The sequence below is a fragment of the Phocoena sinus genome, chromosome 15 (genome assembly GCF_008692025.1).
Source record: "Phocoena sinus isolate mPhoSin1 chromosome 15, mPhoSin1.pri, whole genome shotgun sequence".
Taxonomy (NCBI): domain Eukaryota; kingdom Metazoa; phylum Chordata; class Mammalia; order Artiodactyla; family Phocoenidae; genus Phocoena; species Phocoena sinus.
Window position 1 is genome coordinate 66,226,186 of NC_045777.1, and position 23,465 is coordinate 66,249,650.

General features: G+C 43.8%; 2 protein-coding genes across 3 annotated transcripts in view; one reads left to right on the top strand and one right to left on the bottom strand.

Annotated features, from left to right (window-relative positions):
- Positions 1 to 3,069, bottom strand: part of DNAH3 (dynein axonemal heavy chain 3) — a 193,652-nt gene extending 190,583 nt beyond the window's left edge. The window contains exon 1 of the mRNA XM_032605510.1: positions 3,040 to 3,069. Coding sequence (XP_032461401.1) covers positions 3,040 to 3,069 — 30 coding nt within the window. The remainder of the gene's footprint in view (positions 1 to 3,039) is intronic.
- A 4,873-nt stretch (positions 3,070 to 7,942) lies between these two features.
- On the top strand, positions 7,943 to 22,572 carry TMEM159 (transmembrane protein 159). Of its 2 annotated transcripts, none has more exons than XM_032606540.1 (5): positions 7,943 to 8,052; positions 10,498 to 10,689; positions 17,712 to 17,880; positions 20,086 to 20,224; positions 21,497 to 22,572. In XM_032606540.1, the coding sequence occupies exons 2-5, from the start codon at positions 10,594 to 10,596 to the stop codon at positions 21,531 to 21,533; spliced, it is 441 nt and encodes a 146-aa protein (XP_032462431.1). In that variant the 5' UTR covers positions 7,943 to 8,052; positions 10,498 to 10,593; the 3' UTR covers positions 21,534 to 22,572. The 2 variants fall into 2 exon arrangements, 1 of the variants encoding a protein (XP_032462431.1); XR_004345930.1 differs by lacking the exon at positions 21,497 to 22,572 and adding an exon at positions 19,053 to 19,408 and having other exon boundaries at positions 7,954 to 8,052; positions 20,086 to 20,212.
- Positions 22,573 to 23,465: the final 893 nt, after the last annotated feature.

The window sequence follows — 23,465 nt, forward strand, 5'->3', positions numbered from 1 at the left end:
ACTGGAAATGGCAAGTATCACTTACACGGCAAATTACTTTGGGAATGTGTTGATCTTAAAACTAAACAAAAACATGCAAACTCTTAAACAAAATGCATACTGAGCCTGGGAGCTTTAAAGACATAATAGGTTCACTGATCTAATGGCCTAATTCAGTGGTTTTCAAAAATTTCAGACCCACTAACAGAACTTTATTAAACATGGGGGTGCTCAGGCTCCACCTTAAACAAGATGACCCTGTTGTTTTCAGCTTAGCACTGTGCCTGTCTCTCTGCTCTTGACCTCAATTTCAAGGATCTAAGAATCGATGAATCATCTCCAAGAGCCTTCTCTTTCACTACTGAAATTAATATCAGATCTGCACTGATGAGGTGAACAAAATGAAAAAACTCAGCATCAAAGGAAAGGAACCTGGCCATCCAAAATGGGTACGATACCATCCAAGGTAGATTTTGGCAGCAGTATTTTCAGGGAAATGAAGTCATTCATGGTTTCCTTCAGGATCCCAGATGTGACTGGGACATATACTGACATATACTGATTGATAAGTAAGGGCTGTCTGCATTTCGTCTTTGCAAGCAAGAAGGTTTTGTGGTCAGTGGAAATCTTTCCCTTGGCCTGGCTCTTAAATCTGTTTCAAATAAAGATATTCATTAAAAGAACAATAAGCGGGCTTCCCTGGTGGCGCAGTGGTTGAGAGTCCGCCTGCCGATGCAGGGGACACGGGTTCGTGCCCCGGCCCGGGAAGATCCCACATGCCGCGCAGCGGCTGGGCCCGTGAGCCATAGCCTCTGAGCCTGCGCGTCCGGAGCCTGTGCTCCGCAACAGGAGAGGCCACAACAGTGAGAAGCCCGCGTACCGTTAAAAAAAAAAAAAAAAAAAAAGAACAACAAGCAAACACCACAAATTTCAGACATCTTGAGTAAGTTACAGTTGAGGAGACTCTTTTGCAGTTGAGGAGAATATTAACATTATTCTGGAGGTGGCTTAGCATTCATGCTTCTGCTTATGGTTGGGGTAAACCTGATTTCAGCCCTGACATATACTGGGAAGTTACTCTTCCCAGCAAAACAGGCAGAATAGAGCCCTAGTGGACATAACTGGCTCTACTCCAATTTCTGTCCATGCTGTATAGTTTTCAGCCTGTGTCCAGGGTAGAGCATGTGATACAGGTCTGGTCAGTCAGAATACTCTCTCCTCCTAGACACTGTGATTGGTTCAGGGATAGGTGTGTAACCCAAGCTGGGCTAATCGCAATCATTCCTGACACTTTTGATAGTGCCATTGAGAAAGAGGTACTCTCAACAGCCATCTTTGCCTTATGTGAAAAAAGTCTTCCTTAGATTAAAGCCAACATGAAAGAAAGCAAAGCACCAGAAGGACAAAGACAGACTCCCAATGACATCAACTGGACCCCAGGATCCAACTTGGACTTCCCAATTACTTGAGCCCATAGATTCCTTTTTGGGTTTGAGCCAGACTGAATCATATGTAAGTCCCTCCATACTGAGAGATGGTTATCCAAGAGATAGACACAGAGGCAGCTGAGTCATCGCATAAAGAGAAAAGCCATTCTTGGGATAATAAAGAAAGGAAACAACATCTTGCAAGAAAGCAAACTAGGCACTTTCCTGGTGGCGCAGTGGTTAAGAATCCGCCTGCCAATGCAGGGGACACGGGTCCGAGCCCTGGTGCAGGAAGATCCCACATGCTGCGGAGCAACTCAGCCCGTGTGCTGTAACTACTGAGCCTGCGCTCTAGAGCCTGCAAGCCACAACTACTGAAGGCCGTATGCCTAGAGCTCATGCTCTGCAACAAGAGAAGCCACCACAATGAGAACCACACGCACCTAGACGAAGAGTAGTCCCCGCTCACTGCAATTAGACAAAGCCCGCACGCAGCAACGGAGACCCAACGCAGCCAAAAATTAATAAATAAAATAAAATAAATAAATTTATATTAAAAAAAGAAAGCAAACTAACATTGAGCATTTTGCAGAGCACAATGGAGAGAAGCAGAACTGCTGAAGAACAAATTAAACTTTAAGCTAGTTCATGGGCACAGACTAAGATTTATACACACAGAGTCATTAAACCATGATAGCAGAAAACAGCTCAGTTCATGGGACAGGGACACATGGGACACATACAAGATTAGCAGATCTAGAAATCAATTCATAAAACAAAGAGAGTTTTCTTGAACACACCTGGTTAAGAATCCTCTGTGGCACCTTCAAGGTGAAAGAGACGGAGATTTTTGTAAGAACTACCTGGCTACCCAAAACGGTTTGTTAAAAATACTAATGCGTAAGCGTTCTCTCTGGTAAATTGCAGAGCATTTCCATTTCAGGGGGTGGGCTCAGTTAATTATCAACAAATCCACTTTAATTCTACAAAGTTTTGGTTTAAAATGCTCCTCTGGAGTGTAAAATGCTCCATACACTTCAATGTATGGCAACTTAGTGGATCTTGGCTTCTCCACCAAGATTCTGGCACCTAGATTGGGTAGAACTGTTACTTTCAGGTGCTTATTTCTGACTACATGTGATGTTTGCAAGTCCTTCACGGAAGCAGTTTCCAAATGCTCACTTAAGGACCTGCAACAGCAGAGTCACTAGAGTCTTAGCTAAAAATACCGACTGCAGGGCTCCACTCCAGACCTTTGAGATCAGAATCTTTGGGAGCAAGGCCAAGTCTCTATATTTTCAAGATACTCCCCAGTATATTCTTATATATGTACCTCCAGTGCTGGGAACTGCTGGATGGAACATATGGTCTAATGGCCTTGAAAAGGAAGGGAAAGAAAGGTGTCTATTCCTGAAATTTTCTCAGCAAAACTTGAAGATGTCCAAAAGACTAATTCAGCACAAAGCATAATTCAAGGACATTATTTGATTAACATATATGCCTGGTCAAAGAGATCTAACATGGCAATTGGTTTATGATTGAAACATCCCCTTTCCACCCACTTCCAATTTCCCTACATGTTGAAAATACTACAGGTATGAAAAAAGAAATACACCTTAAAATTCATACCTACCTTCTGAGATGAGCAATCCATGTCACTCATGTTCTCCATTCTAACTGGACCTATAAAAATATTAAAAAAAGGAACAAAGAGCTCTCAGTTTCTTCCTCTCCTATCAGTGGCTCTGAAATTCCTTATAGCATAATGGGGATGACACAGATTCTTCCTCTCCTATCAGTGGCTCTGAAATTCCTTATAGCATAATGGGGATGACACATCTGGAACTTTCCAGATGTTCTGAAAGCTCTGTTCACAGGGCTGCCTCTCCAAGGTCATGGACTTCAGCCCCCTGAGGAGTTTCCAGGTAGAAGAGGAGAGAAAGGGAAGCTAGAGAATGAAGGAACAGCCTTGGGGCTCTGCTGGGCTCTGTGCTGCAGCTTTCATGTGATGGCCGCTCTTCCCTTCCCCTGAGCAGCACCTCCCTTGGAACTTTTCCAGGAATACACCGACTTCACTGTAGAGAAGAAACTGAAGCAGAGTTACATACTAACACAGAGAAGAGGGAGGAAGCACCCCACCAAACATTCCCCCTGGCAGCCTGAACTCTTCTCTCTCCTCCTCTCGGGTTATTTTTAACACTGGAGGAGCTTGTACCCAGGTCCTGGGGCCAGTCACAAGGCTTCAGTGTCTGTTGCTAGGGAAGGAGGGGCCTCTGTTGTGCCCAGATACAAGACTGGTCTTGACTCAGCTTTGTGTCCAGGTCTCTCCCTTTGCTGTAGGCCAGCTGTCCAGCAGGAAGTTTCGGTGACAGGAGGGAAGGTGGAAAAGTGTTTAGCAATGATCCAGGAGGTGAATGGCAACAAGAGGTTGTGCCTTTGGAGGCGCCTAAATGCACACAGAGTGGTGGTTAAATTCTTGGGCCCTAGAGTCAGACAGGTCTGGGTTCAGATCCTGTCCTTCACATTTAATTAGCTATGTGGCTTGAGCAAATTGCTTAATCTCTCCAAGCGTCCTTTACAATGTAAAATGCCAGCAATGTGACAACTTACCTCATAGGTGGGCTTGAGAGTTAATGAGATAATACCTGTAAAGCAACCTGCACATAGCAGAAGGATGCCCAACTTGTTCCAGTTTCCTGGGACTTTCTGGGTTTTAATACTGCAAGTCCTGCACCCTGAGAACTCCCTCAGTCCTGGGCAAACTGAGACAGCTTGGTCACTCAACACAGCAGGCACTCTATAAGTGTGGCTAACATCATTCTCATGATAAACACAGGAACACATGCACATGTACGCTCACACACACAAGATACAAGTAGCTGCTGCCCAGACATTCAAAGCACACGTTAACTGGTCACTTTCAAAATTTTCTCAAAATCAAGTTAGATTTATTGAGCTCTTTTTGGGAGACAGGCTTCTATATATATATGTATGTTTTGTCATTCAATTTTCCCCAAAACTCCATGATGTTGCCATTTTATGATTGACAAAACCAAAACTGAGAAAGAAACATAATTTTCCTAAACTGCCAGGACTTCTAAGTAGTGCTGATACAATGTGGACCCTGTCCTTATGACTCCAGAGTCCAGTGTTCTTTCCATAAAGTACCTGCCCATAAAACAAACATTTCTGAGATCTTTCAATGAGCATTACATAGTACCAAGTACTTCCATTTCTCCTTTTTCTTACTTTTCCCTCAAAGTTTGGCTTTCCATACCTTCAAAATAACCTTGAGGCTCCTCATTCCTTACATTTGCACTCTCTACCATAAGGTATATATACAGTTTCAAATAGTGTTTGGAATAAATGAGCCAGTGACAGGGTTTGAGACTTTAGACGGAAATGGGGTTATTACCAGGCCTTCTATAATAGGATATGAAACCCCATGTCCCACAAAAAACCCAGCAACTGTAACCCAACAAAGTAAAGAACTCTGGAAGGGGCCTGGTAGGGTGCCCATGAGCCCCGTGACCTTGTGGGTGAGTAGGAGACACACCTCCCTTTAAAATTTTGTGTGCTTTAAGTCTACCTGTGTCCAAAAACATCAAAGCAATAATTACAGCTTTTATTGATGTATATTAGCTGTTGGCACTGTGGTAAGCACTTAATGAGCATCATCTTCCCAAATCTTCTCAACAATGGAGAAGGTGAATACAACTATCCCAAGTTTTACGACTGAGGAAACTGAGAAACAGGAAGGTTAAGTAATTTGCCCATAGTCACTCAGCTAGGTCAGTGGCAAAGTTAGAACTTCACCTGATTATGGAATCTGCTCCATGGCTTTAACCAAAAGCCTACATGTAGTCTGAAGAAAGATAGAAAATAAAAAAAATATCTGCCAAAGAGAATGAAACTTCCATCATCTCCCCTCTGCCCCAGGCCACCTCACTGGCACCAGAATTGCTTGCTGACTTAATCTTCTGTTCAGCAATTTCCAAGTGAGGATGCAATCCTCAAATCCCTTAATCAACTTCAAGTACATAGGGTTGTCAGATGAAACACAGGATGCCCAGACATACTCATACTAAAAAGTTACCTGTTGCTCACCTGAAATTCAAATTGAACTGGTTGTCCTGTATTTTTATTTGTTAAATCTGGCAATATGGGGAGAAGAGGTCAGCTAGCCTCTAGGTTACCCCCATTTTTGTGGTGTTAACAGCTTAGAGTCTCAATCTGTTGCTGGAAATTTTCACACATTTGTAATTCAGAGCCCAGTGTTTCTGGCAGATCTTTTCTGAGGCTTGAAACAGTTGCTTATCCAGGGACTTAATTTATTGACCCATCCAATGGTCAGCAAGAGCCAAGTCCTTGTGCTACTGAGAGATGCTAAGATTCCCACCGTTGGGTAATATATAGTGTGGTAGATAGAGAAGGCAGCCAACACACAAGGAAACCCAAAATCTGGCTGGACCTACAAAAATGCAAGTGAAAGGAACTAGAAGATTCACAGAGGTTCCCCTAGATGGCACCCTTGAACAAAATTTCCAGTGAAGGCCTCAATTCAGCTTCCCAAAGCAACACCCACCAGGTAAGGAGGGTTGCAGTTTTGTCCTAAAGAAAAAAACCCTCCAAACCCAAACAATAACCAACCCTTTCCTGGATGGGGCACCCATCACACTGCAGCTGAACAAAAGGCATGAAAACGGACAGGACTGCCTGAAACGTAAACATTTAGGAATACTTTTCCGTCCATGTCCTCCTATCTTCACCATTAGCTCCCCCCTTCTTGGCGCTTGTGGAGTTAGGGCAGGATCCCTTAGCTTATTATTATTATCCCCAAGCTTATTTCTCTATCCACCAGCCTGATTATTTCTAGAAATATTAGTTGGTAGAATACATCATTGGAGGGTGGGCAAAATCAGTGAAAGAAGTCAAAATAAAACTGTATCGCATATTTGAAAGTTGCTAAGAGAGCAAATCTTAAATGTTCTTGTCACAAGAAAAAAAATTCTGTCACTGTGTATGGTGACAGATGTTAACTAGGCTTATTGTGGTGATTATTTTGCAATATACACAAACATCAAATCATTACGTTGTACAGCTGAAGCTAATATAATGTTATATGTTAACTATACCGCAATATAAAAATGAACAAAAAAGGGCTTCCCTGGTGGCGCAGTGGTTGAGAGTCCGCCTGCCGATGCAGGGGACACGGGTTTGTGCCCCGGTCCGGGAAGATCCCACATGCTGCAGAGCGGCTGGGCCCGTGAGCCATGGCCGCTGAGCCTGCACATCCAGAGCCTGTGCTCCGCAACAGGAGAGGCCACAAGAGTGAGAGGCCCGCGTACCACAAAAAAAAATTTTAAATAAAAATAAACAAAAAAGAAAAATATACCAAGTAACCATGATAAGACACAGAAAAAGAAAAGCACAATACGTTAAATATTTTTGAGCTCCTCCTATGTTCCCGATAGGTGCTAGGTTCTTTACAGCCATTATTGCACCAGTCCTCACTACAACCCTGTGATTGCTTTGATCTTTCCTAAAGAGTTATTTTTCAGGTGCCTACGGACACAAGTCACAGAGGAGAGACAGATCAGCAAAGGTCCCTGGATGGAAAGGGCATGAGAACTGTGCAGTAGCAGGCCAATTCTCAAGTCTATCCCTCTCCATTTTACAGCTGAAGCTGAAGCTCAGCGAGGTTAACTCATCCACACAGTAAGACACTGCCCTGGGATCAGAGTCCAGGACTGTTGGACCTCGGTTCATGGTCTTTACGAGTATGTTCTATGGCAGTTGTTCTCAACCTAGACAACTGTGCCCCCCAGGGGACATCTGCCAATGTTTGGGGGTCTGCAGGGAAGGAAAGTACTACTGGCATCTAGAGGTTGGAAGCCAGGGTTGCTGCTAAACATCCTACAATACACAGGACAGCCCACTCAACACAGAATTTTCCTGACCAAAATATCAATAGCGCTCGCTGCCCCTTGAGAAACCCTGCTGTATGGGCTGAATTTCAGGCCAAGGAACATGTGTTCTGGCTCTGACTTGAAACTGAAGGATTTGGGATTAGACTTTTTCATTTATAAAATGGAGATACTAATCGAACCGATCTTTAGGGATCTCACTGGCTCATGATATTTGCGTTTGAGAAGTAATGGTTAAAACCTTCCAGTCAAGGTCGTACCTCATCACTTGTCTGTCCTGAGCTCCAGAGATGCTTCCAGAAGAGCTGGTTCAGGGTATTTAGGCAGGGGAAGCCCTGAGACCCTGGGAAAACCCGTTCTCAGCTGCCAGTCCACCTGTCTCAGAGATGGCCTGGGCGCCCTCACTCCAAGCCAAGAGTGTAGGAAGGGCAACTCTCTCTGAGCCTCAGTTTCCTCACGTGCTCCTCACTCGTGGCTTGTCCGGGAGGCTCCAAAAAGCTGAGGGAGACAGCGTCCTTTGCAAGAGCTGCAGGCGGGGAGAGCCAAGCGAAGGGGAGGGGAGGGGAGAGGAGGGACGGCGCGGCGCCGCGCGGCGGAGGAAGACTGCTGGCGGGGGTGGAGTGAGAAGGCGGGCTCCCGCTTCAGAGCCGCCGCTTGGGCGTGTCTCCTCTAGCTGCCCGCGCACGCTGCTCGGACTGCAGCGCGGCCGCCGGGACCAGGTGAGAGCTGCCACCTTGGGCGCAGGGGACCCGGCTGGCTAGACAGCCCCCTCGCCGGGCGGGACAAATTTTGGAGGAGGGCGGTGGGGGGGGAGTCGGTTGAGAGGATAGTCGGTGTCCCACGCCCGAAGCCTTCAGCACGACGTTTGTTAATAAGGGGAGTCTTATCCCTCCGAGCCCCTGCGAGACCCCCATACACACACACATACACCCCTACACCTACTACTACATTTGGTAAAAGGGTTGCCATCCCCATCCCACCCCGGACCCTTCCCCTTCTTGGGAAACCTGGTTGGGAAGACTCCGAACTCCCTCTTTAGGATTAATGAAAATGGGTGCCCTCCTCCCTCCCGGGTTCTTCTCTACGGAGGGCCCCTCCCCCCTCACTGCAGAGAGGGGAACTCCAAGTACCACAGGTGGGATTCTCCTCCCCAAATTAATGACGGTGTACTCGACTCCCCGCCCCCAAGCTCCCATTTCTCAGCCTCGGTGCCCCCTCGGGCGCAGAGCCCCCTCTGTACCTGCATCACCCCCCTTTTCCCCTCTCCTTGGATCCCAAGAAACTGGCCGCCTGTCCCCTCTCGCGTTTAGGAAGGCTGAGAGACTGGAAACAGATGGGGAGGGGGAGGTCTGATAGGCCCGAGGCGCCCGGCAGTTCCCGGCCTCAAGCCGGAGATGCGACCCCTGCCCCGCCCGGCTGGAATGCTCAGGGTTTCCGTTTGCCCAGGGAGGGGCGGTAGTGGAAGAGCCGGGGGCTTTTGGAGGGGTGGGGCGTGGAAGGGGAAGGGCGGGTTGGCTCGTGTCCTCCTGGCTCAGCCCGGAAGGCGCGGAGAAGGCAGAAGGCGGGAAATTGTGCGCTGCGTCGGGTTAAGGGGTTGCCGTCTTCACTCCTCCCGAGACCTCTCAGTGCCTAGGGAGGCCCCTCCGAGGAGTGAGTGACTAGGGGGTCTGGGGATTGGTGGCCCGGTGGTTGCGTTCCACGGATGTGGCCGCTGGCATTTTACCCACGCTGGCCCCTATTGGACTCCCCAAACCGGCCCGGTGGCGCTTGGGTTTCCAAGGCCCTGGGAGACCAGTAGGGGAGCTGGGCTTGTTTCTGACCCTTGCAGATTGGAGATTAGGGGAATTGAGTGCTGGGAACATCGCAAATTCAAATCTGTGCCAGCTGTAGCTTCAGAGACAGTATGGGAATGGGAGTTTAGTCCTGCCCTGTTCAGGGGATTCCTGTTTCACAAAAGGGATTGTAGCAGAGAATCTCTAGCTGGAGAGATTAAAATGTGCTTTAATTTGGTGCTAGACCCTATAGATATTAGGAGATACCTCTTCCCATCTCACATAATTAGCATGGGGGACGTTCAGTATGGTAAATAAATGTGAGCATCTCTCAGTTAATTTTGTCCACTGTGACAGAATCTTTTAGGTGTTTGTGCTATAGGTCAGGAGATCAGTTGTAAGGGAGAAATGGAAAAGATATCTGTGTCCAGCCCTACAGTGTTATTCTGGGAAATATAAAATAACAATATATTAGTTTATATGAAAATTAAAAAGGGTTTAAAAGATAGATATCTAACTTAACAAAAAGCTCTTATTAAAAATAAATAATTATGTGAGATTGGGACAGTCCTGGAAATTCCAGCCTGTTGAGTCACAGGGTATAATTGTGGCAAAGTCTGTCCCTCAGGTGCCTCTCTTGTTACGGAGCTGAGACTTACAAGAGAATAATTTATGGCACAATATAATTGGGAGCCAACCTGTTTAGTGTATTGGCCACTGTCACTTGTTTGAAAAAGTTTTTCTGGCCAAAAAAAAAAGGCAATAGGACTTGAAATAGTGTATTCAGCTTTCTTACTTTCTTCCACATTCTTTTCACAATTTTGTCAGGCTAAAAAAAAAGCATAAGCTCTCAGAGACAATACCATTAACATTTTCTTATATGTCCATCTAGATCTTTTATTTTACTATGGATATATACATAAAATACATAAATACATATATGTGTTTTATATTATGGATATATGCATAAAATATGTAACAATATATAGTATTCTATAATTTTTTCACATCATAGATATATTTTTATTTCACTAAATAAATATCAACATCATTTTAATGGCTATACAGTACTCCATTCTATGAATTTATCATTATTTAACCTATTTCCTGTTAGTAGACAGCTTCTTTCCACTGTTTTACTATTTATTATGTATTAGAAACGGGTACACTGCACATCCTTTTGGCATGTTTTGATATAACTGATTATTTCCTTCAAGTTCCTGGAAAGTAAATTGTTGGATCAAGGTGTGTGCAATTTGAAATTTGGATAGATATTGCCAAGTTACCCTCCATCTGCATGCCCACCATCAGTGTGTGAGGATAGTAGAATCTCTTGTTGGGTCAGTTGGGTGAAGACCACTAATGGTTTAAGATACTTTTCATTTCCTCCAGCAAGAGACAAGGTGACATGAGAGATTTGACTGTGCCCTGCACTGAAGAGCTTACTGGTAGAATTAATCCCTAAAGAGACCTGAAGTGGGTTTCAGGATGGTGAAAGAAGAGCCCCCAAGTACTTCAAAGGACTTTCAGGAGCTGCAGAGGAGGGTGTCTTTGCTGATAGCGGCTGTCCAGAGTAACTCAAAGGTCAGTTTCCAATCAGAGCACATAATGGAAGATCCCAAAATAATACTAGCTTAAACACCATAGAAAGTTATTTCTCTCTCAAGTAGAAGAAATTTGGAGGTAGGTCAGGAATCTTTCTAACTCACCACCTTGTCATGTCTGAGTTGTGACCTTCAAACTCACTGTCCAAGATGACTGCTAGAGTATCAGCCATTGTATCCATATTCTAGGCAATAAGATGTGGGGAGAGAAAGACTTGCATACCACCTCCAATTTAAGGAGACTTCCTGGAAGTCATACACACACAAAGCTTCCAGTTGCATCTCATAGACCAAAATTTAGTCTTATGATCACCCCTTGTAGCAAATGCAATTCTTTAGCTGGAAATAGAGGCAACTCTTAGTCTGTGCCACAGATACCATCCTTTTTTTTGTTTTGCTGTTAATTTTGACCTGTTACCCTGAAAATGAGAGGCTAACGTCTACTTTGAGCCCAGTGTTCCACTAGAAATTCAGTGTTCAATAGAAATACGACATAAGCCACATATGTAATTTAAAAGTATCTAGTAGCCGCATTTAAAAAGTAAAAAAAAGCAGGTGAAATTAATTTTAATAGAGTATTTTATTGAACCTATCTAAAATATATTTCAACATGTAATCATTATTAAAAATATTAATGAAAAAAGTTATTGAGATGTTTTACATTCTTTTTTGTACTAAGTTTGAAATCCAGTCTATTTTACACTTAACAGCACATTTCCATTTGAACTAGCCATTTTATAAGCGCTCAATAGCCATTCAATGGCAATGGGACTTGAGATAGTATATTCTGCTTTCTTGAACTTTTAACTTTATTGCTTTCTTCTATGTGCCTTTCAGCATTTTTTCAGGGGAAAAATAATAGCTCTCAGAGATAATATTATTAGCATTTTGTTGTATGTTCTTCTAGACTTTTTTTCTATGCAATATACCCATAAAATACATATGTATATGTAAGAAAGTGAACTGGTTGGTGATCTGTTTTTTTGTATTGGACACCACTAGTATCTGTTTGAGGAGCCAGACCTTTGCAGTCTAGAGCAATATACTCTATAGAGATCTTTTCTGAACTCATCCCCAAATGCCTCTGGCACTCTTTGTGGATTTAGCAAGATATTTTTAGGTTGGACAAGCAGCTTTCTAGCCAGCAGGCTGAGACTCTTGTTACTAAAAGTTAGCTCCATGAGAAAGGTCCTCATACTCATCTACATGTTCCGTTGATTCTCGTTATATAATTTGTGTTAGTTCTGTTCTGTTGAGTCACCTCAAACACTGAATTAGCACATACTGAACAATTGCTCAAATGGGAAGTACAGGATTAGGTTCTGGCAAACTTCTGGTGGCAACATTTTCATCAGCCAATCAAACCATCACCTGTTTTGTGTGTCTTTTTGTTTAAAGGCACCTTTATTCTGTAGATATTATTGATTCATTAACATTGAACTCCAGGCCAACAGCCTGTACTATACAGGCAGCTATAACTCTTGCCTGAACGAAGTTTATCTAATACACGTACGGTATTTTCTCTATAAGGCACATCACAGCCTTCTTATACTTAGGAACACTAGACAGTACTGCTACACATTTTAAATGTCAAAATCACCAACAGAAGACATAAAAATGCGGAAAAAGGTGGCACGAAATAAACCATGTAAAGGACAGTTGTATAAAGATCTAAAACAAGAAGGCAGAGTGTTGCCTAGTTTGGCCTCAGCTGGGAACATGTGCGTCAGGTTGCTCACGTTTTTCACTGCCGTGTGCACGTCCATGAAAGCAACTCAAAGTGTTGATTCTGGGGTTACAGATCAATTTTAGTGGGTAGGCAAATTCACAGATATGGAATCCGCAAATAATAGGGATTGTACATTAATTAACCTTGGTTGAGCGCTTATTATATGCAAAGCACTGTGCTACACACTTGGCGTATCTTAACTTAGTTAATATTCGTGTCTCCCTCCTAAGGTAGGCATTTCAAAGCATGTGAACTCTGACTTCTTGACATTTCTTCATTTTTTCACCTTAGCTCCTCAGCCATGGTCATTGGAATAGATTTGGACTAGATAACTTCCAGGGCAGTTGACTCCCGGGATGATGGGACAGATCATCAGTTGGCTAAGCCCTGATGTTCTTCAGATAGTCCTGAGGTAGTTTCTTTTAAATTTTTAAATTATATTAATTGAATTAATTATATTAATTGTGTTTACTGAATAGAGTAATATTGGCAGTAAAGGAAAGGAAATCACCTGTAAACCCATCACTAACAAATCCAGTGGTGGTGTTATCATTACTGTTGTTGTTGTTATTATTAGGACCCTTTAGTATGTAATTTTTAGATCTAGTGGTTTTAATTGTGGCAGATGTAGTTCTATATTTTTATTTTTGCTTGATATTGTATATTGGTGTTTTTCCATATTAAAGCATAGGTCTTCTGAACAATTATTTTCTTGGTGGTAGAACCTTCCCTTAGATTGACATACCATGATTTACATAGGCATCCCCTTGCTTCTATGATATTTAGATGATTTCTTTCCCCCAAGTAATTTATAATCTTTTCTCAGAGTTAATAAACCCTTTGAGTTCCAGATAAGAATAGATGGCTTCCAGATGGAGTGTTTGTGAAACAACTCTGTCATCTCTTCTAGGAAACCTCTGGAATGTCAAGTCTTAATTGTCTTACTTTTAGACTGACAGAGTCAGAAACCTGTCCCAAATAGGTTAAACAAGCAAACAAACAGTGAGACCTCCCAGGGCTTTTGGGAAATGTAAGGCTATCATAGAAGCCAAGGCAGGAAGTAAACAGGGTGGAGCCTCAGGAGGGGTTAGAACCAGAGTCTGGCAGGTCACTGGGGTCAGAGATAACTCTCAGTGCCCTCTCTTGAGACATACTGTTCCTCATCGTAACTCTTCCTTGTGTATCAGCTTCATTCTCCTCTCTTTGCAGCCTGGCTTCCTTTGCTCTTCCATTCACATGGGCAGACATGATCGCCCAGGATGGTACCTTCAACTCCTCATGTCTCCTCCAGCTCCCAGCTGAAATCCTCTATGGGACCTGGTCTTGGGAGTGCTTGATTCCTAGGAGCAAGAATCTGCTTGACCAGGTCACCTATGGCCAGGGAGGTGGCAGTTGGGCTGGGGCTTTCCATTTCACTGGTATAAACATGGCTTCAGGGGCCCACCCCTGCTGTGAGAGGGGGCAGTTTTCACAGAGGAGGGAAGAGAGATGGAGCATGGGCTGGGCAGATGCCCTCCCAATGGTATCTCCTTGTGTGGATTACCTAGGACAAAATAGTTTTGGTCTCATGCTGGTCCTTTCCTTCCACAAAGGATGTTTTTTTAATTTATTTTTTTATTATTATTTTTTTGGGACAAAGGGTGTTTTTGAATTACCTCCTTGGCACCTGTATTCTAATCCTGAATCACAAGGACCAAAATCTGGGAGAAATTGTCACACAGCACCTTGGACTTGTCATTACCAGTGGTTTTAAATAATGCTGACCCCTCTGCCCTCCACCCCTCTGGTAGCAAAGACAGTGGATACTGATTATCTTTTGCATTCTAACACCGGGGAATTGGCCTCTCTTCTGAATAGTTCCAGATGGAGCCTTCATGTCCTTAAACACTGGCCATGTTGTCCCTATTTTGGAACCTCCCATACTCATGTGTGCATTTTAAAATAAATCACCTGTGTTTGACCTTGGGCAAGTTGCTTGGGCTCATTGACTCTCCATCTCATCTTCTCTAAAATAAGCAATGCCAGGCTCATAGCTTTGTTGTGAGGATGATCTCAGATGTCGTTTGAGAAGGCCTTAGCACAGAGTCTGGACCATAATGGTGCCAGTCTGTCCCAGCCTGGCATTCCTGGGTTATTTAGCACCGCACCATGCCTGTAAAATCTAGGTTGGATAACCTGTGTGTGCTTCCAGGAGGGCGATGGAAAATGTTGCTGAATAATAAGCTCTCCCACTTTGCATCCTTCGATTGTGTCACCCTCTGTTGCCTGGGAGAATGAAAAGTTAATTGCTATAGTCTAATTCCCGGATTTAAATAATGTTAAATTTTGCCTTGTTATCTACCTCGTAGCATTGTAGAGAGAAAAAAATAAGGAGGTTTATTGAAAGCTCTTAAAATAGTGCTTGGCACTTGAGTGTTTAATGAATGTTCTCTCTTATTATTAGGCATAACTGAACCATATCTTCCTCTTCTGAGACCGACTGGTCCGAGCAGGGCCATCCTCCCTAGGGGAAGACAGTTGCTGGGCTTAATTGTCTGCATCTTAAATTGGTCTCTCTGCATATCTGAATAACTTTCTATTTTTTCCTTGTAGGGCCAAGATTTAGAAGAGGCTAAGAAAAAATTAGATTTCTTAAGGACTACAAGTAGTCCCTTCGTGCTTTTCCCCTCTTGGATCCCTATGCCACACTGTCTCCTGGTCCTGTTGAATTTTCTTTTGTCGTTCCACTTTCATACTGCATCTCCTCCTCCTCCTTGTCCCTCCCTGCCATCAGCCTAGTTTTGGCCATCATTATCTCTTGCTGGCTTCCCTGCAAATCTTCCTCATTGCCTCTTGCACAGGACCACCAGGTTCATCTTTTTAAAATTATTCCTTTGATTGCATCACAGTCCTGCTCAAATGCCAATAGTTCGTGTCTTGTTTTTTTTTTAGGTAAAATTTGAGTGTGCGCTTTTCAACAGAAATATTATGTGAACCACATATATAGTTTTAAGTTTTCTAGTAGCCATATTAAAAAACATAAGGGTTTCCCTGGTGGCACAGTGGTTGAGAGTCCGCCTGCCAATGCAGGGGACGCGGGTTTGTGCTCCGGTCCGGGAAGATCCCACATGCCGCGGAGTGGCTGGCCCGTGAGCCATGGCCACTGAGCCTGTGCATCCGGAGCCTGTGCTCTGCAACGGGAGAGGCCACAACAGTGAGAGGCCCGCGTACCGCAAAAGAAAAAAAAAACATAAAAAGAAACGTAAAATTAATTTTAATAATATATTTTATATAGCCCAATATATCCAAAACAATATAATTTCAACATGTAATCAATATTTAAAAATCATTGATGAGATATTTTACATTCTTTTTTTAATACATTCAGTGCACATCTCAATTCACATGCTGATTTTCCATTGGAAATACTTGGTCTCTATTTAGATTTCATAAAATTGATAATTGAAAAACTTATTTGAAACATACCCACCTTATTTGAAATGTAATTAAAATTTTTTCAATGACTGAATCAAACATCAGTTTTTAAATTTAACTTAGATTAAAAATCCAACTCATCGGTCATGCTAGCCACATTTCAAGTGTTCAGTGGCCACATGTGGCTTCTGTGCTGGACGGTCTGGGTATAAAGTCATAAGCCTGGCATTCTGGTGTTCCAGCCTCATCTGCTCCCCCGCCACTGTGGTTACTGGGTCTCTTGATTTTAAGGATCAGACAGAGCAGTTCGGTCTGTCAGGTGACCCCTGGAGGTTTACTAAGAATACACGTGGACTAGGGCTGGAAAGCAATCAAGACCTGAGACAGCTTAAAGGAGCATCCAGCCCCACTCCCGTGGCCCCGCTGCCTCTCTCACACCTTCAGCCACCCTAACGGGAAGATCTCACTGGGTTCTGATCCTAGAGTATCCAAGCTGGGTATTTCCAGCTCAGAGGTGATTCCTGGCACAGTCACCTCTGGCGAGAGAAGCTGAACAGCCAAGTCTTAGATAGCTTTTGTCAGAAAGGAGTAGCTGGAGGCAGTGTAGCCAGTAGGTGTTATGCCATTTTGGGCCGGGAACGGTCCCAGGACTGAGAACCCTTTGAAGCCCCAGGACTGAGAACGGTGGCTTTGTGGAACAGCCTTTTCTAGTTAAGCAGAGTGAGTCCTGTGCTTTGTCACCATCAACTTGAGCTCCAAAATCCTCCTGCCTTCCAGCTTGCCCACAGTTTCCTCCATTTGAGGCCCTTGGGTGAAGAACTCTTTCTAGGAGAAGGTGTGTTTTGGTTAGTGGCACCCACCATCACTGAAGCTTAAATTACATCTTCAGTTCACCTGCTGGCCTACATGGCCCTAAGGAATGAGACACAGGAAGGACGAGTTTTGATGGGGAAAAGTTCTAGAATGATAGAAGCTTTCAAGGGAACGGGAACTAGCATGCCAGCACTGAGGAGAGAGATGGCGTGGACCCTAAGAAGAGGGGGAAGCCCATCCTTGTGAGGATGCCTAGGGCCAGCTCTGTATTAAAGCAGCCCTCCCCAACCCCCCACTGAGCCAGCTCCAGAACCCTTTTGCCTGGTGGAGGAAGATAACCTACTTATTAACACAGCATAAGCTTGCAGTAGTCATCAGGCTGTGGCCTGACTGTGGTATCCAGGTTGATGACATCAAAACATTTTCTCCTAATGAAGTGGCAGCCATTGCAGACATCTGAAGTGGAAAGATTTAGCTTTGAATGCCTAGATTTTGCCACTTGGAAGCCGTGTGACTCTAGTTGAGTCATTTCGTCCCACTGTTTCTCAAACTTTAATGTGTGTACAAATCACCTGGTGATCTCATTAAAAAAACAAGCTGCTTTGGCAGGTCTGGGTCAGGGCCCAAGATATTGCATTTCTAACAAGCTCCCAGGTGATGCCAAGTAGCTAGGACTTAACCTCTCTGTGCCTCAGTGGCCTCAACTGTGAAGTAAGCAGCCAATTGTACATATATTACATCAGAGCACACATACGCTGAGGATGCCTTCTGAGAGGGTGTGTGTGAAGCAGTAGAGCCATGCCTGGGTCTTTCCTCCTTTCACAAGACTTGAGGTTGGGTGGGGCCCTCAAACTTGCCCCCTGTCCACAGCTGCCTTAAGTTGTTGCTGGGGCAACTCATGTCTTGGGAGGATTATTATTGTTGACTTCTTACCTATGGGCCTTCCGACTTTATAACCTTGGCTTATACTTCCTATAGCTCGGGTGAATTCATCAATCTGGGGTTCAGACATGGCATTCAGTCCTGCTCGTCCCCTTTGCCCACAGGTGGTTGCCTTCATGAAGTCTCCAGTGGGCCAGTACCTGGACAGGCATCCTTTTCTGACCCTCACCTTGCTGGTGTTTGCTGCTGTGTCAGCCGTTCCTGTTGGCTGCTTCCTGCTCCTCGTGGTGCTTACCTCCCTGGCTGCGTTTTTGGGAGTCATATTACTAGAAGGTATCCTACTCAGTTACTCTCCCCCTTGGAAAATGACTCACTTGGGATGACAGTATTTATTGGGCATCTGCCACTCTTGTCAAAGGTTCCTGTTCTTGTCTATTAGAATCCCACCTCCCCCAGTGTGATTTTGGACACATTATTTACCCTCTCTGAGCCTCAAATTCCTCATATGTAAAATAGGGATATAATAATACTATCTCAGAGGGTTGTGAGGATTGAAACTTACAGTTGCATAAAGTACTTAGCACAATCCTTGGCACAGAGTAGCTTCTCCATGAATGCTAACTATTGTCATTAAACAGAACATTAAAATTCACTCCACAGATAGTTATGGAGCACCTGTTGCATGCCAGGTGCCTTACTATGTACTGAGGTTCCCCCTTCTCCACCTTTCCTCCTGAAGTCCCACTGCCAATTGTCAGCTTCTCCCTGAGTTGCTAAGTTAAAATTACTACGAAAGTAATATCTGATTGGCTCAGTTTGCCTTTTCAACTCAGATCACAGTCCACAAAGAGATGGTTGCCATCTGCTCAGGTGATCACCTCTGGCTCATTCTGTGGCTTCCCAGAGCTAAGAGCACCCAGGGTTGCTTCCCTACCAAAGGGATTGTGGACAAGGCAGTTTACACTTGAAGAAGAAGACAGGCACGGTAGGTGGATGAGCCAAATACAGTATGGCAGAGTGGTTGTTCAGTAAATATTGATGGATAGATGGGAGAAAGATGAATCAATATCAAAACAAAGGTAAATTTAGAAAGAAATAAGAGAGCCACTACCCTTTTGTGGTATCATACAAAGCTTTACAGGAGAGAGCACTTTAAAGATGTATAACAACTTTGTCCCAGAGTAGACAAGGAAGGGCCTTCTAGATAGGAGGAACAGCATGTGCAAAGCTGTTCCACTTTAGAGCGGTGGTTCTGCAACTTGAGTCTGCATAAATCTTACTTGCTTTCTGAACATGTGGACTTTCATGTATCATCCAGAGACTGTTATTTAGTAGGTCTGGAGTGGGGTCCAGAAATGCAAATTTTCAACAAGATTCCCTAATGCATCTGATTCTGATACAGCTGGTTGTTAGCCATCCTTTGAAAAATACTGATCTAAGATTTTGTAAATCTTTATGAAAAGGCAGCATGTCTGTTTACATTCTCTACTTTCCTTCCTTTCCAGAGTCCATCCCTGAAACTGTCACTGTGGAGTACTGGGTGGGCTATTTGACAGCTCGTGAGGCAAGGGGAAGGATGTCTGCCATGCAACATTTGCCATGTTATTAGTTCTGCTTTGGAAAGAGGAATTTTGTTATGAGGAAGGCAAGAGAAAGTGTGCTGGGCAGACTTTCTGCCACAGTGAGTCACATATATGATAGTCATTTAATTGTCATGTCAACACTTAGAGGTAGTTGTTATTATATTCTTTTTACAGATTAGTTAAACTAAAGCTCCAAGCGGCCCAAAGTCTCACCATAAGTGACTTAACTAGGATCAAACTCAGGCGTGTCAACTATGAAAATCCATCCTCTTTCCATGGTATCTTTTATTACTTTTCTCCCATAGACCCCATGTTATAAAAATGTATTTTCTCTGCACTTATTAGATGGTAATTCATTAATATTCCCATTAAAAACTTATTTAATGGTGGGTAAAATGACCCTTCAGCCCTATGGTTACTGTGTGATAGTTGCCAGGCTGGGTTGTAAAGGATGTAATCAAAAGTTATGTTTAGATTTGACTTTATTTAGCCTGCATAGCCTTTATTTCCATAGGTTGTGGGTAAGTGTAAGTTATAGTATTTGGTAGGCAGTTTGAAACACTGGTCATGATTTACCACCCCCATTACTGTCTTGGCTAACTCCTTCTAGAGGATTCCATTGGGATCCCATCCCTGACCTTGAGAATGAGGGAGTTTCAGATTCTTGCCATGGGCAAGACAGGTAACAAAAGTGAGCAAAGCAGTCCAAGAATAATACAGTTGGGAACAGTGGGGCCTGGAAGAAACTGGAAGGCCAGCAGTTGTTGCCATGCAGTGATGCTCACTTGGGTATTGAGATTGCCTCCTTTTTAAGTGATACCAGAAGTCTGGATTTTTGTGGAAAACCTCCTCACTTAAAACATCTGAGTTAACTGTTGTTTTAAACACAGTGGTGCAGGGTCTGATGTTTTCAGTCTGTTTTAGATGAATGATTCTTTGACACGCTTTCTTCTAGGACTGGTCATATCTGTGGGCAGCCTCTCACTGCTTTGTGTCCTCTGTGGCTTGGGCTTCGTGTCACTCATCATGTCAGGGACAATCATAGTGTCCTACATGGTAGTCTCCAGCCTCGTCAACTACTGGTTTTCTCCCAGGTAAATACATGTCAGTGCAATAATGTTAATCTTTACTATTTGGGGAGATTTTCACAAGTAACACCCTAACCCTGGTCACATCATACTCAGTCTCCCAAGATAAGAGGTGCCTAGCCTCTTCACGTCTCTGCTTAAAAAGAGGTAAGGTTTCCTTCTCATTTTTTTTTTTTTTGATTATCAGGTAGGAATGCTTTGGTGGCAAGTAATGAAAAACCTAAGTAGATACTAGCTTAAACAAATAGGGATTTATTTTTATTGCATAACAACAAGCTGGAGATACCCAGTCCTGGCACAGCCTCTCTAGTGTCATCAAGGTACCAGGCACCTTCTGCCTTTCTGTGTTGCCATCCTTACCCCACTGGCTTGTCACCTCATGGCCACAAGAAAGCTGCTGCTGGCTACACCAACTTCATTCAAGGCAGGATGAAGAGAGGAAAAAAAAATGAGTCCTCACCAACTGAGTCTGACCTTTTTTGTCAAGTAAATGAAATCTTTCCAAGAACCTACCCCCTTTCTTATCCCAACCAACCTCATTGGCTGGAATTTTGGCAGATAGCCACCGTAAGCTGGAAGGGAGGCTGGGAAATGGAGTATAAACCCACAAGGAGAAGGGCCTTGGGAATGTGTGTTGGTCAGCCAAGCTCTGGTGTGTGCCATAGCTCCCCTGCTTGGGGTATAAGTGTTATTAGCAAGGCTACTTGAAATTCAAAGAGAATCCATAGAGCCAGTTAAGTTAGTATCAATAGTGCTACCTCCTCTCTCACTTACCTCTGAAACCTACCATCACTGGGATGAAAAAAGACAGACCTATTTCTCTCCCTGCCCCATCTCCCTTCTGTTAAAGATGTAAAGAAATGGTCAGTTAATTAGAATTTGAATCCCAGCTATGCCATTTTTTACCTGTGTGATCTTGAACAAGCTGTTCAACATCTCTGTTCTCAGTTTTCTTCCATTGGTAAAATAGGCTTACTCCTTGCTCTGCCTCTCTCACTGGATTGTCATGAGGACACAAACAATAATTTGGAGAAAATGCAGTATCCAAATTAGAATGGGAAAAAGGATCATAACCCTTGCCCCTAATTCAGGTATTTTGACCTCTCGGGCCCCCAGTTTCCTCATCTGTAAAGTCAGTGTAGCCCAAAATCTGGTGTGGTTGCAAGAAGCAACCAAAACTAAACCAACGAAGAACGTCATTCGTTCCGCCATGTATACTCTCAACATTGCTCTTTAAAGAGGCCTTAGAGCTGATCATTTCCTCTTGTTGCCAAACAGACTATGGACACAACACAACTCCAGTGGCGACTGTTAGCTGGCCATGAAGTCTACACACTTAGAGGGGCTCTACCAGGAATGACCAGCTGAACGGAACCAAAGCTTTTTTTCAAGCACCTCTGGAAAGCTGTTGGATCATCCTTGCCCCTTGGGATTATGACTCAGAAGGGACTGGGTAGTCAAGTTTTTCCTGGAGGTGTCCTCTAGCTTTTTCACTTATTTGTAGGGTCCTGCAATGGACAGTTTTGGGGATCTTGTTGCTCTTGGTCAATTCCATCAGCTGACTGGCCCTCACATGGAGAATCAGCAGAGAATCTCGATGGCGTGGCGGCTCCTCGCACCTCTCACCCCCTCCTCCCCAGAGATGCACACCTGAACTTGGCAGGGTTCTGAGCCTCTACAGGCCGGTAACTTGACCCCAAAGGCTCAGATCTTGTATCCGAGGCCCCAATTTGGGGCAGCCACCTATTGTTTTTCCTTTTTCTTTCTTCCTTTTTTTTTTTTTTAAATGAGAGCTGCTTATTTCTTCACTCATTTGAAAAAAGAGGTGGGGGAAAGAATCCAAAACAGAACAAGCTCTTCTGCCTTATTAGCCTTTTATCAGAAAGACAAACAACATTTGCATATTCATATATTCATATTTGCATATGAGAGGAATAATAGCCTCTCAGACAAAGTTAGAAAATAGAGTCCAAACTTAACCTTACGGCCAAGAGCATTTTTTTCTAAGTCTAAAGGTATGGTTTCCACTGTTGAGTATTGTTAAGTCATGTTACTCTTTAAAATATTTGCACTTGATACTTTTTTATTGTTTTAAGGACTTGTCTTGTTAAACCATTTCTTCAAAACGTCCCATGAAAATGATAAAGGACTACAAAAATTTTTTAAATCCTATGGGATATCTACTTCAGTGGTTTATTCCCTGTAGTCTTTTATTTAAAAATATTTATTTAGATGAACTTTTTTTCTTCACTCTATTTCAAAATACCCCCTTTCTAGACATCAAACCCATTTTTTCCTTCTGTGTCAATTTCATGGCAGATCCTGGGTAATAAAGCTTTTTTAGTTGCTAGTGATAGACACTGAACTCAAAATGGATTTAAAAAGTGGGGGCAGAGGGGGACGGATTCGTTTCACTGAACTAAAAAGCCGAAAGGTAGGACTTTAGGCGCTGCTGGATCCAGGGGCTCAAGTGGTGTCATTAGGCATCTCTCTCCCTTCATCTCTCAGTGCTGCTTTTCTCAGTGTGAGCTGAGTTTTAGGCAGGCCCTCTCCATGTGGAGGTCCCAGCAGCTCTAATTTTACATCAGCCTTGTAGTTAGCACTCCCTATTGGACAAGGAAGCTGTTCTTTTCCAGTAGTATATTTAGATTTTTGGCTCCGATTAGACAGACTTGGGTCATGTGAGCAACCCCAAACCAAACACCGTGGCCAGGGTGGATGGAATATGCTGACTGGGATCAGGGCTGGGACATGTGTGCATTCTGGAACCAGGGGAGGGGGTGGGCCAGCCCCACTGGTTCTGCATAGGTGGGAGTGCTAGCATATGTAGAGATGGGAGGACAATCCGATCCCAAAGGAGTATCGCAAAGAAAGGGAATGTATGCCAGGCAGACAGAAGCAAATACTTGCTCTTTGATTCAGGAGGGCATAAAGCCTTCATTTGGTGCTCAGACTTTTCTGTATCCCATGACAGTCAGCCACACCTGTCACTAAAGGGGCCTTCAACTCTTAGAGAACAAGAACTGCCTTTTCCTGCCAATACATGGGGGTGTTAATATTAACAGTTACTATTTACTGAATGTTTCTTTCTGACCTGCAAGTGTCTGCTATTAGCTGTCTAAGCTAAATACCCTGCTGGGTTCTGAGGCTTCAGAAAAGAAGAATGAAGAGGGCCCTGGCCTCCTGAAGTTTACTTTTTAATGCAGGAGTCAGCTAACAAGTGTATTAGTTATCTATTGTTGCGTGA

Coding starts and splice junctions, on each gene's coding strand:
- TMEM159 (XM_032606540.1), top strand. CDS start 10,594: ATGGTGAAAGAAGAGCCCCCAAGTACTTCAAAGGACTTTCAGGAGCTG. Junction 10,690..17,711: donor CTGTCCAGAGTAACTCAAAG/GTCAGTTTCCAA, acceptor CTTTGCCCACAG/GTGGTTGCCTTCATGAAGTC. Junction 20,225..21,496: donor AACTACTGGTTTTCTCCCAG/GTAAATACATGT, acceptor GTTGCCAAACAG/ACTATGGACACAACACAACT.